Consider the following 13,018-nt stretch of genomic DNA (forward strand, 5'->3'; position numbering starts at 1 on the left):
AGTCTCAAAAAGAAAAAAAAAAAAAAGAAAAGGAAAGCCTGCCTTTGTGAGGAATTAGGGAGATCCCACAAAGGAGGGAACATAGTTACAGATTCAGGGCATAGAAAGGCCCATACATCCCAACATGATTTCTCTTACAGAGGACACAGATGAAATTGACAATCTTTTTTATCTTTCCACAGACCATCACCAGCCTCCTACAAGAGTTTGATGTCCAGGCAAGTAGAGGATGTGGCTTTCCTTCCCCTTCCTCATCCCATCTTCTCTTTTTCCTCTTTCTTTCCATTAGTTTAAGTAGATCATTCCGCAAATGTTGCGGGCAAGGGGAGAGAAGGCCATGGTCTCAGCTAGGTCCTCACCCTCAGCTGCTGCTCCCAGACAGAAGCTGACTTGAGTGCTGGCCAGAGAAGCAGAAACCAGTCACTTCCCACGGAAGCAGAAGGCCCCTCCTGTTTCAGCCCCAAAGAATTGGCCAGAACGGTGGGACGTGTGTGGGGAAAATGGTGTGACGCCGGGCTGGCTTGGGACCCTGTGAGGGGAGGGAACAGAAGCAAAAGCTCGATGTTCTTGGCTCTGCTTGGGAAACTGAAACCAGCCTTCTCTGCGGTTTACTGGCCCAGAACTGAAGCATCTCCATCCCCACTCAGGATTGCAGGGCGTGCCAGGGGGTGCAGCTCAGCTGTGTCCAAGAACAGGCTCTCAGGAGAACAGACTGGGCTCTCTCAGCTGAGGGCTGGGTCAGAACTTGAGGAACTCTAAGTCCTAGACTCGTTAGCCCCAAGCTCGGGTGGGTCCGGTGCTGTGCTGGGCTCTAGAGGGCGGGGCAGAAAGCCTGAGCATATGGCGAGCTCGTGGTCTCCCTGAAGAAGGACAGGCGCGCTCCTGGACCAGCCAAAGGCAGCTGAGATGTGCTCACCTGAACATCTACCTGTGTGTTGCACAGGTGTCCCCAGTTTGGGACCCATTCTGTGCTCTGCATCTCACTCCTCTGTTCTACCTCCGTACCTCAAAACAACTCCACTTTTCCTCTTGAATCTCTTATTTCATGAATGCGCCCCCATCCATCCCGAGGTGAGGAATCTTGCACTGTCTTTGGAAGGAAGGGAAAGGAGGGGAGGGGGCTGGAAGCGTTGGCTAGTAGATCATCCAGGCTTTCGATACTGCCCCCAAGGTGTGTATTTTCTCCTCATCCTGGTTGTGTCAGGCTGTTCCTGGAGATCCACCCTGACCTCAGTGTTGAAGAAGAAGAAAGGGCCAGGTACAGTGGCTCACACCTGTAATCCCAGCACTTTGGGAGGCCAAAGCAGGCAGATCACCTGAGGTCAGGAGCTCGAGGCCAGCCTGGCCAACATGGAGAAACCCTGTCTCTACTAAAAATACAAAAATAAGCCAGGCGTGGTGGTAAGTGCCTATAATCCCAGCTACTTGGGAGGCTGAGGCAGGAGAATCCCATGAACCTGGGAGGCGGAGGTTGCAGTGAGCCGAGATTGCGCCACTACACTCCAGCCTGGGGAACAAGAGTGAAACTCCATCTCAAAAAAAAAAAAAAAAAAAATAGAAGAAGAAGAAGAAGAGAGACAGCATTGGGAGCTGACTTGCCTGAGGTCACTCAGCAGTGATTGGGGAAGTGGTGCCAGACTCTGGGCCTCGCCTCTTCCAGCCCTGAGAGCTTCCCTTGCTGCTTGTGTAGGTTTTAGTGATGTTGGTGAGGGCTTCCTACCCGCCAGGCACTGTGCTGAGAGCTTCCCAGCTAATATCTCATGTAATGCCTCAATATCTCATGGTAACATGAGAGGCACCATTAGCCTTATTTTTCAGATGGGTAGACTGAGGCCAGAGTGGAGGGACCGGGAGCCACACTCAGGTCTGCCTGACCAGGAAGGAAGCCCATGTTCTTCCTGCGCCAGTCGTGTGCTGAGGTCCAGGCTTCTCCCACGCCCTGGCCGGAGCTCCATCCCGTTCCTCTCTGTGTTGCAGGACGCTGGGCATGCGAAGGTGTTCCAGGAGGGTGGGAGGTGAATGCACTGTCTTGAGGTTTATCAAGTCCAAGCCTTCATTTTACAGCTAGGGAACCTGAGGGGCAGAGAAAAGGAGAAGTCACTCCTTCAGGGTGGCATGGTGGGGCAGCTAAGAGTTATGGTAGCGGATCCTCTTTTTCACCCTCTTGAGAATGGGGAAAAATGCGCCCAGGGCAGTCAGAGCTGCAACAGATGCAGTGGCTGCAGCACCAGCACCATGGCCTTGGTTGTTTGGTTCTCTGAGCTGAGAACTGCTGGAAGTTAGTTCCAGGGGACATCTGCTCATTCAGGGATGGGCCGGGCCACATCAGCCTCCCTCAGCCTGATCGAAGCTGCCCTTGCCAACCTTCCCCGTGGCTGAAATGTCAGCTCCTTGTGTTCCCCAGGGGAGCGGCTTGCTGGCACTGAGGTTGTATCTTCCTGCAGTGGGGATGTGATTGTCCATCCTCCTCAGGTGAAAGCCCCATTCCAGAGCCAGGAAGAGTGAACCGCAAGCCCCATGGATGCCCTTTCCTGGTGATTGACCTAGCACAAGTTGCTTCACCTCCATTTCCCCATCTGTGAAATGGAGACAGCGCTTCAGCCTTGTTAAGTGGCATTGGAGAGAGGACACTAACAAGGGCCAGTGTTGTGGTGCTTCCCGCATCAGTGCTGGGCCAAGCATCACATACCCTATCCACTTAACTATCATGGGGTGTTTTCCCTAATTATTTTTGTTGTTATGGAAAAATACACATAACGTCCAATTTACCGTCTTAACTACTTTCAAATGTACAGTTCAGTAATATTAAGTATGTTCATATTACTGTGCAACTGTCACTATCATCCATCTTCAGAACTTTATGTATTTTTATTTTTGTTTACACAGAGTCTTGCTCTGTCATCCAGACTAGAGTGTAGTGGTGCGATCTTGGCTCACTGCAACCTTTGCCTCCTGGGTTCAAGCAATTCTCATGGCTCAGTCTTCTGAGTGGCTGGGATTACAGGTGGCCGCCGCCACACTGGGCTAATTTTTGTATTTTTAGTAGAGATGGGTTTTTCCATGTTGGCCAGTCTGGTCTCGAACTCCGGATCTCAAGTGATCTGCCTGCCTCAGCCTCCCAAAGTGCTGGAATTACAGGCTTGAGCCACCACACCCCCAGAACTTTAAAACTTGCAGAGCTGAAACTCTGTCCCATTAAACAACTCCTCATTCTAGCTTCAGGCAGTCACCCTTCAATTTTCTGTCTCTGTGATTTTGATTACTCTAAGTACCTCATATAAGTGCAATCATATACTATATTATTATTATAAAACTGTATTCGTTTGCATTGATTTGTTCTTTGCCAGTGTCTAGCTGATATAGGTTAGCATCATGTCCTCACGGTTCATCCCTGTTGTAGCAGGTGTAGAGCATTTCCTTCCTTTTTAAGGCTGAATCATATTCTATTGTATGTATGACCCACATTTTGCTTATCCATTTGTCCGTTGGTGGACACTTTGGGCTATTGTGAATAATATAGCCTGCTGTGAACATGCACATACAGATATCTCTTTGAGATCCTGCTTTCAGTTTTGGGGGGCATATACCCATAAGTGGAATTGCTGGAGGTTTTAGTCCATTCTCAAGCTGATATAAGGACATGTCAGAAACTGGGTAATTTATAGAGAAAAAGAGGTTTCACATGACTGGGGAGGCCTCGCATTCATGGTGGAAGGTGAAGGAGGAGCAAAGGCGCGTCTTACATGGCGGCAGGCAAGAGCATTTGTGCAGGGGAACTGCCCTTTATAAAACCATGAGATCTCTTGAGACTCGTTCACTATCATGAGAACAGCACAGGCAAAACCTGCCCCCATGATTCAATTACCTCCCATTGGTTCCCTCCCACGACATGTGGGGATTATGGGAGCTACGATTCAGGATAAGATTTGGGTGGGGACACAGCCAAACCCTATCACTGGATCATATGGTTATTTTGGATTTTAAAATCTTGGTTGTCAATTCTGAGAAACCTAGAAAGCATAGTTTATCTGTTCCCTGTGAAGATAATTCCTCACATTTGTGTTTCTCTGGAAAGTCTGCAAAAACACTTTTGCATTCTCCCATCTCAGGACACAGGCAACTGAGAGAACAGAGAATAGGAGCTCTCGCCCCTACTCTCAGGGAAGGTCAACCTATGTGGCTCAGGCTGGGGTCGGTTAAGGAGCTGCCCCTTAGGACATCATTAAAGTGGGGACCACACAGAGAAGCCTTTGGAAGGACAGAGCAGAGGTCAGGATGAGGTCTCCCAGCATCCTGCAGCAGCCTGGGCTGAGCCCTCTGAGTTAATCCCCCGAGCTGTTCTATGAGGTTGGGGCGTTTTTCCCTGTTGTGCCTTCCTTTGTTTCTTTAACAAATGCCCACTTTGTGCCTGGCCTTAGTTTAGGTGCTGGGGATGCAGTGATGAGCATGACAGGCAGTGACCCGTGTTTTCAGGAACCTACATTCTGGAATAATAGCTCAGTACAGCTGAGCACAGAATGCGTGCCTGGCAGCATGCCAAATGTGCCCCATGGGTGCTTACAGCGATCCTGTTCCCATCCTACGGAGAGAGAGGACCTGAAGCACAGAGAGGTTAGGGAACTTGCCTGAGATCGCAGAGCTGGAAAGGGGACCTCAAGCTATGTGCTTCCAGGGCGCATATTTGAAACCAATCCAGATTCCTTAGAAGAAAGAGGCAAACAAACATACAAACAAGCATATGTGAGAATTCCAGCTTCTGTAGGTGCTTTGAAGAGAATAGTGAGGGGTGATACAGAGCCAGGTGATGGGAGAGGGCATGGCTGGGGTGCTGTCTTAGGTTGAGGCTTTTTTAAGTCATGACATTGCTCTGAACCTAAAAGATAGATGGAGCCAGTCACGTGACAAAGAGAAGACTGGGGATAGATCATTCCAGGCAGAGCAAAGGCCTTTCTGATCTGGATTCTGAAATTTCCAAGGGCAAAAATGTGTTATTCCTGTAAGCTGTTAACAGACTCAGTGTTCCCAGTAAGTCACAATATTTGAGCTGAAATCTGAGTGTTGAATGACACTTTTTCAAGGTTGTTACCAAAAGAAAATCTTTGTATAAAACCGTATTCATTTAGATTTGGCTTCTTAGATTTGAAGGTGTTAGGGACTCATGAGATTGATGAAAGCATCCCCCAGATTTTCAGCAGTCTCCAAAATCTTGGGTGTCGGGTTGCTGTAGAATTTCCTTCAGAAGATGCGGTGCAGTATGACGATGGAAGCTCTCTGGGGCATGATGGGTTACAGGGCTAGGAACTGAGAAGGACAGAGCTTTGGTCAAGGGGGCCTACAGGGCTTATCAGCCCGGGGACTGGCCAGCATGCTCTGACCTCAGATTCACACAGGAGCTCCAGCAAAGTGACAGGACAGCACCTGCCCGCCATGCACTTTGGTGTCCTCTGATGAGCCAGGCCAGCGCTGAAGGCCTCCCACGCTCTCTTGCTGAACCTTTGGGGACCTGTACCATCATCCTTTACAGATAAGGAAACTGAGACTTTCCCAGGGGCGGCAGCTGTGAAGTGGGCCACATTGAGCCCAGGGCTGTCTGATGCAGACAGTTCTCTCAACCGTGTTGCTTGAGTACAGCCCTGTTCCTGCAAAGGCTAATCAAGCCATTTTGGACTAGATTCTGGTTCACCTTTGCCACGTCTGCTTGTCAAAAGATCTAGCCAAGCAGATAATCTAAACAACACTTCATTGGGCTTATGTTTAGCCTACTGAGGAAGATTTGTTGTAGGACTCAAGAGTTGATGTGCCTTAATGGCAAATGGATTTTATCTATTCATTTAGTTGGTTTCTTACCTGCTTGTTAAAATAGGGCTCCCTCCTGGGCAGTTCTTCCCCCGGGCATAGCTTCCCCCGGCTCAGTCTAAGGAGTCTTGAGTGGCTTTGTTTTGTGTAACTGAAAGCAGTCGATGTTATTCCTTGAAAAAGAATTACTGCTTCCGCACTTTGACTAAGGCAGATTCCTACTTCCTTTCCCAATGTAGTCAATAATTTAGGCTTTTTGTTTGTTTGTTTTTGAAATGAATCAAAACACACACACTGAGCCCAGAGCTTGGCACTGAGGAGCTGCTGGTGGAGTCTGTGTTGAGCTGCTGGGTGGCCTGTCTCAGGAGACAGCTCGCCTGCCAGAGCAGATGGCATCAGGCCTTATCTCTCCGTCACTGGCATCACCTTTAGGTGGTCTCTGTGTTTTGTCCTGGGTGATGTTCGGGCAAAGTGATTGGTGATTTGCGTATGAGGTTCTGCCAGCGCTGTCAGGCCCCCGCCTGGCTCCCGTTCCTGGGAAGATTCCGGAACCCTCAGAGCACGGGGTGGGCAGGCTGCTGGCCTAGGTGTCGGGGTTGCAGGAAGGACACGGTCTGATCTGGCTCTGCTGAGAGGCCTCCGGCATCAGGTTTTAGGCAATTGTGTTTGCAAATTTGAGGAGTAGGGAGGGTGGGAGTGTTTTGGGTTCCAGCTTCTTTTCTTTGGCTATAATTCTAGAGTCTAAGACTTCTGCTCCAGACGGGGAGCTTTGTGGAAGGCCACCTGAGGGAGAGAAGAGGAGGAAGAATGAGTATTTGCGTACTCATTGTCTCAGGGCTTCCCTGCCAAGGTGAGGGGTATGGGCCTCTTTTGCAGATGAGAGACCCATTTGAAGATGTTAGGGAACTTGCCAGAGGGTACTGTTGAGATACTCCTAGATTTAGATCCATCTGCTTCCGAAAAATGCTATAGTGATGGAAGTTGTACTGGCGGGCCTCTCTTGAGCTCTGCTGTATGTCAGAAACCATGCTGGGCTCTTTTCCTGCATCTGCTCATGTGATCCTCATGAAACCGTGCTGAGGGAGGTATCCTTGCCATCCTCGTTTTATATTGAAGATACAAGGCCCAGAAAATCTGAAGGGATTTGCTCAGTGTCACGCCACGATGAGATAGATGGCGAAAGCGGATTCAGTCCGCACGTCTGGAGCCAAAGTGAATTTAACGAGTTTTGGGGAAGGGACAGCAGCGTTGACTTCATCACCCATAAATTGTATCTCGTGGGCTGGGTGACTTTCTGTGGCTTCAAATTGCTTTTTCTGTTGGATTTGCTGCTTCTAATTCCCTCCACCTGGATCTGGAGTTATTCAGACGGTTAGATTTGATTTGGTTTCCATGGGAATCTGTGTTTGTGTGCTCACCAGGGCTCCCTGAGAAGTGAGCTGTTGTTACCCGCGGGGCCTCGGTGTGGAGTGGTGGAGGGGCTGGGGCAGTACCAGGGCTGGGCGGGGGCTCCGGAGGTCTGGCTCCCGTTCTGCTGCAAGGCCTCTTGTTCGGCAGAGCTGAGCTGATCTTGGGGATGTACGATCCCATTCAGGGGGACTGTTTTCCCTCCTCTTTTTGGAAGCAGACCAGCTCACAGGGAAAATGGAAATGGTGACCTTTTGCTAATTTCTCTCTTTCCACACAGTTGCTTCTTGTTTTCATGCCCCATGACTGAAGGTGGGCAGAACTCAGACAGAAGCCTGGAAATCCGCAACTCGCCATTTCCCAACCTCGCCCTCCCCCAGCCCTACTTCCTAGCAAAGCCATTGGGACTTAGAGCAAACCCTTCGAGTGACAGATGGCAGGAACACTCATCTGGATCAGCGCAAAATGAGGCTTTGGAAAATAAACACAGTGTGCTGCTTCTGCAATTCTGCTGTGGGTTTCCTAGGAGCACCCTCCAATAGAACAGGAGAAGTAGGGCTCATACCAGGGCCTCTGAGGTTTGTCCAGGCTAGGCTCTGCCAGGCTGACCTCACTCATCTCTTGGCGTCCCAGAAAGGGTGCAGTGAGCAGAAGCGAGTGCAGACCCAGCCCTGTCATTTGCTACTCGCGTGTCCTTGGCCACTTGCTTGACCTCCCTGGGGCTTAGTTTCCTAATCTGTGAAACAGTGGGGAGCATTGCTGTCCCTGAGTGCACTGCAGATACTGAATGCACACAGCAGCCAGCTCAGCTCACAGGTCTTTGTCGCCCTCCCCTGCTCCATGGATGACGGAGTCTGCTCCATCTCTTCACCCTAATCCAAACAAAGACGCTCTTCCTAATTCTTGTTTCCTTGGAGAACTGAGGTCTTCAGTGTGGGTTCCAGTTGCATGCTGTATTCCCAGGCTGACACCCTCTGCCCATAGCAGCCTGTTCCCTGACTCCGTGTAACTTTGTTTAATTCTCTTGACCTTATGTCAACATGAAAGAAGCCTGGGGAATGAAGTGAGAAGTGACAGGCCCAGCTTGACCTCTGGAAGGTCTTCCATTGTGTGTGACTTGCAGGGGAGTCATGGCTTTGGAAGCCCAAGGACCTATCTATCTTGAATCTTAACTCTGTTATCTTGTTGGGCACCTATACTTCGGCCCCGGAGACTATCTGTTCAATGGCTGTCATGATATAGCACAGGAGACAAAGCTGGCTTTATTGCACTTGCTTAGTAAGTGGGTGGCTGTCTTTTTATCGTGTTCCTCCTGGCTACACACACTTCCCTCAGTTATCTCTGGTACTTTATGTGTTCTTTACTCTTTTTTTTTTTTTTTTTAAGACAGGGTCTCCCTTTGTTGTCCAGGCTGGAGTGTAGTAGTGCAATCTCGGCTCACGGCAACTGTGACCTCCCGCGCTCAAGTGATCCTCCCACATCAGCCTCCCTAGTAGCTGGGAGTATAGGCATGAGCCACCATGCCTGGCTAATTTTATTTTTTGTAGAAAGGAGGTCTCACTGTGTTGCAGACGCTGGTCTCAAACTTAAAGTTACAGGCGTGAGCCATCACACCTGGCCTGTGTTTGTTACTTAATGGAATGGATCATTGAGATGAATGGCACTGCTGTGGCTGCCCCTCCTCCTCCATGGGCACAGGAGATGAACCAGGAAAATATAGGGGGAGGAGTGTATCATTTTATGAAAAGATGGTGGGGAGGGGGCAGGCCTCTGACATTTTCACTTGAGCCTCTGTTCCCATGATTTGCCTTTCTTGCTGCCGTGGGCCTTGACTTTATGCTGATGAGCCACAGTCAGCTTCCTGGCCTGCTCTTCCAGAGGGCACCTTGACTGGTCAGGCCCTGCGTGGACCCCAAGGCTTTGTCAGACTGAGGGAGGGGTCGCCCAGCCCACCAACTGACTTAGAGCCTGGGTACGCGGTCGTCCTCTTAGAGCCCAGGACGGTCGGCATCTGGCCAGGGCCTGCTGGGAAGGAGGGGATTACCGGGGGCAGTGGGGAGACAGTCACAGCTGGCCTCCAGAGCCCCTCCGGATCATCCAGAGAGTTGACTTAAGCCAGCGGGGCTGGCCCTGGCAGCTTCACACTAATCACTCTGGAGCGGTTGTCCGTAACAGCTGACGTGGAGGGAAACGCCGCAGTTTGCAAAACACGATCAGGTCCGTCCCATGGTTTTAGTCTTGGGAGTATCTCAATGGAACAGGAGGCCTTGTCATTGACCTCAGCTTACAACTGATGGCAGGGATTGTCAGAGAAGGCTGATAACTTGGCCAAGGGCATGTGGTGGTTATAACATTAGGATATATAACATTGCTCGAAAAACAGTGCTGTAACAAGGAAATGTTTGCTATTCTCACCAGCCTAAAAAACTAACACCCCGGGCTATGAATGTCACCCAGCCCTGCTGGAGTTAGTCCTTAACAGCTTCCTGCTGTCACCTGAGCATGCGGCTTTGGTCCTCAGATTGGTAGGATGGCCACCAAACCCCCGAGCATCTCATCCATGTCCCAAGTAGAATGCAGGCAGGAGGGTGAAAGGACAAGAATCAAAAGGTCAAGTTTGATCCTTTTTAAAAAACTCCTTGAAGCTGCAGGAATTTCTGCTGGCATCTCATTGGCCAGAACTGAACCTCCTGACCGTCCTTGATTTCAAGGGAGTTGAGTAAGGAAGGGGACCACTTTATCAGGCACTTGGCTTCTTAGTACAGCAGTTGGAATTCTATCCTCAAAAAGAAGGGAACAACAGATGTTTGGGATGCCAACCAACAGAGTCTGCCATAGTTTTAAAGCTCCCAAGCCAGGACTGACAGCCAAAGAGATGAAATCTTCAAGGCATAGTGTTAGGTCCTATTTCCCCACTTGACAGCTTACAGGCGGTGTAGACCATAGTGGTAGGTGCCATGTTTGCTACTTGCCAGCATACAGGCAGTGTAGACTGTAAATCTCTAAGTGCACCCTCCGGGCCAGACTCTGTCTGTTGGAGAGCCAGCCTTTCCCTCTGGGAATTGGCGGTCTGGCTGGGGAGGCAGCTGTTACATGTATATTTGTAATTGTGGTTGTGCTGCAAAGAAGAGAACAGGGTTTGCATGGCGTGTGTATGGTGGGTAGCAGGAAGGAGGTGATGTCTGATGTCTGTGCTGAGGTGTTTCCAATGCTGGCACACTTCCTCACAAAGACACACATGCCTGCGGTTTGGGGGCAGGTGCCTGTTTTAGGAGGATGGGAGCATCAGATATTATTTCTCGATTCTGTTTGGTAGTGTAACAGCCTGTGCTGCAGGGATGGCCAGTCCTTGGAGACGCTGGGGAGGTACAAGTGTTCTGCAGTCAAATAAGTGTGGGGAATCTGACTCGCTGCATCACCCTTTAGGGAGTCACAGTGCACATGGCAGAGAAAGGTTTCCTTCCCCTCTTCTGCCCGGCACAGAATGTGAAACAGGATGATAAAGAGAACAGGCTTTGGATGCAGACATCCTAATCCAAGCTTGGTTCAGATCCTGCCCCGCTATTCCAGCTGTGTGGCCTTGGATGAAGCCCTTAATCTCTCTCAGCCTCAGCTTTCTCATCTCTGCAGTGGTTGTTGCGTGTATTTAATGAGAAAACACGTGTGAGAAACTCAGAGCGGGCATGGGGTAAGATGCAGTGGCAGTTTATTACTGCCCCCATCCCTGCCATCACCTCTAGATTTGAGAGAGCAGCTTTCTAGACTCTTCCAGAGCAGGCGAGAGGCAAGTGTGTGCAGCCGGGTTTTTGCCTTTTCGTCGTCTTGTCTGAATCAGGCCCTGTGAGCAGGGTCTTCTGTGGCCTGGTCCTGAGCTGTGGAAGAGCTGGGCGTGGGGCTCTGGATGGCGGAGGAGTTGTGTTTGTGTTGCCAGCCTTGTCCCAGCCAGAAGTGGGGGGGTCCCTGATGAGCCCCGAGACAGGCACTTTGCTCTCTCAGGCAAGAGGATGAACAGTGCACCTTGCAGTTCTGATGTTCTCGGTTCCTTGTGCTTTCTCTTTGGGAAAACGTGGAAGACACGGGACGGGTTCCTCTCTGCAGAACACTGAGTGATTTATCCCGGCAGGGACAGAAGGACAGAACATTCCTTTGGGACTGAATAGGACAAAGGCCTGTGTTTGTGAGCGTTGTAATTCTCCCATTCAATCTCAGACGGTCTTTCTGACTGGCTTAGAACCGCGTGCGTGCACGTGCGTTTGTTGGTGGGTGTGTTTGTTGGGGGGGGGTGTGTGTGTGTGTGTGTGTGTGTGTGTATGTGTGTGTGACTTAGGGGATGGGACTTGGGTACAGGTACAACACTTGCTTTTTTTCTCCTCCTTCTGTGTGTGCCGGGGGTCCAGGAACTGAGCGGAGGACCAATGGGGGCCAGCAGACCCTGGCACAAAGGAGCAAGGGCCCAGTGGAGAGAGTTCAAATCCCGATTCTACCACCACAAGCCTATGACCTTGGGAGAGTCCCCTCAACTTCTTTACCTGTAAAATGGGATTGATAGGCCTCTCGGTGGCATGGAGGTCTGATACCCTGCCTTAGTCTTCGTAGGCGCTTAGCAAATGTTCTCCCTCACCTCTGCTCACCTATGCCTGGGGTCAGCCCTGCCCCTGCGTGACTTCCACCACTTCACTTACACTTTCTCAGACAGGGTCTTTGTCCTTCCCACCAAGGCAAGCAATGTCGAAAGCCTCTTTTTTGAGTCCTGCTCAGGCTGAGGTTTGGGGCAGTGTTGAGGCAGCAGCCAGGGTCCTGACACTCCTCATGAGCTGGAGTGAAGCATTGGTGCCCTGTTAGGTTCTCACCAACCCTGGGGGTCTTATCAGGAGGGAGCTGAGCATCTCATGGCCAATCTAGGAGCAGAGTGGGGAAGAGCCCAACATGGATCAATGCCCTTAGGAGATAAAGTTCCTTCCTAGTGATTCACCATTATCTGCCAGCATCAGATCTCTTATCCAGCAGATACTGGGTGCCCACTGAGAGCAGGCAGCTGTGCAGAGGTCTGTGGACAGAGCAGCAAGTGAGACCCAGGTAGCCTTTCCTTCTTGGACTTGGAAGGATAGATCCTCCAATTTAGTTCTGGTTCCATGGCTGTATATTTTAAGACCTTCAAAGAGATGAGTCAGAAATCTGCTACGCACCTGCAACCCCAGGGCTGCCACGGACATTTTTGATGCCAGCTGGGGTGGCGTGTCCCATACCTGCCACCACATTAGCACCCTCTGCTGCCCGTACTGGGAGTCCCCTTCTCGCCTAGTGCTGTGCTCTGGGCTCTGTGCAGGTGACTCCTCTCCTGCTATGGAGCCTGTGGTGCAGGCGGCTCTCCCAGCTCAGGGGTGAGGACCTGGAGGCTCAGAGGTTGGGGAGTGGTAGGACTTGGATTTGAACTCTGATGTCCGTGGTGGTGGGAACACCGCCTGCCCTGGCCTGTCTTTTAGAGGGAGCCATGTGGGCCAGCTGGGGAGACAATGAAGAATGTGCCCCCACAAACAAATAGACCTTTGTTCCCATAGTGGCTTCAGGGCCAGGCTGGGCCCAGCAGATGATCTCTGGCCCCCACTGGAAGCTGGGCCACTGCTCCCTCATCTATGGATTTTTCCAGTGCCTGTTACGTGCAGGAAAGAAGCGTTGGGCCCTGAGGGGCAGAGAGTGGGGAAGGGAGATGGGGCTGAGCTCTTTGTGCCAGGGGACTTACGGTGTTGGGGGCTAATGCAGGTGCCAGGATGACCCCGTGCTGGGCGGGCCCAGGTGCTCCCAGGGGGCTGGGCCT

The 13,018-nt window shown here is 50.9% G+C and overlaps 1 protein-coding gene across 2 annotated transcripts in view; it reads left to right on the forward strand.

The window, feature by feature from the left end:
* NDRG1 (N-myc downstream regulated 1) overlaps positions 1–13,018 on the forward strand; it is a 65,377-nt gene that overhangs the window by 20,551 nt on the left and 31,808 nt on the right. For both annotated transcript variants that reach the window (XM_011977085.1, XM_011977086.1), the window contains one exon: positions 183–218. In XM_011977085.1, coding sequence (XP_011832475.1) covers positions 183–218 — 36 coding nt within the window. The remainder of the gene's footprint in view (positions 1–182; positions 219–13,018) is intronic.

Source organism: Mandrillus leucophaeus, unplaced genomic scaffold, assembly GCF_000951045.1.
Source record: "Mandrillus leucophaeus isolate KB7577 unplaced genomic scaffold, Mleu.le_1.0 Scaffold173, whole genome shotgun sequence".
Lineage (NCBI taxonomy): Eukaryota > Metazoa > Chordata > Mammalia > Primates > Cercopithecidae > Mandrillus > Mandrillus leucophaeus.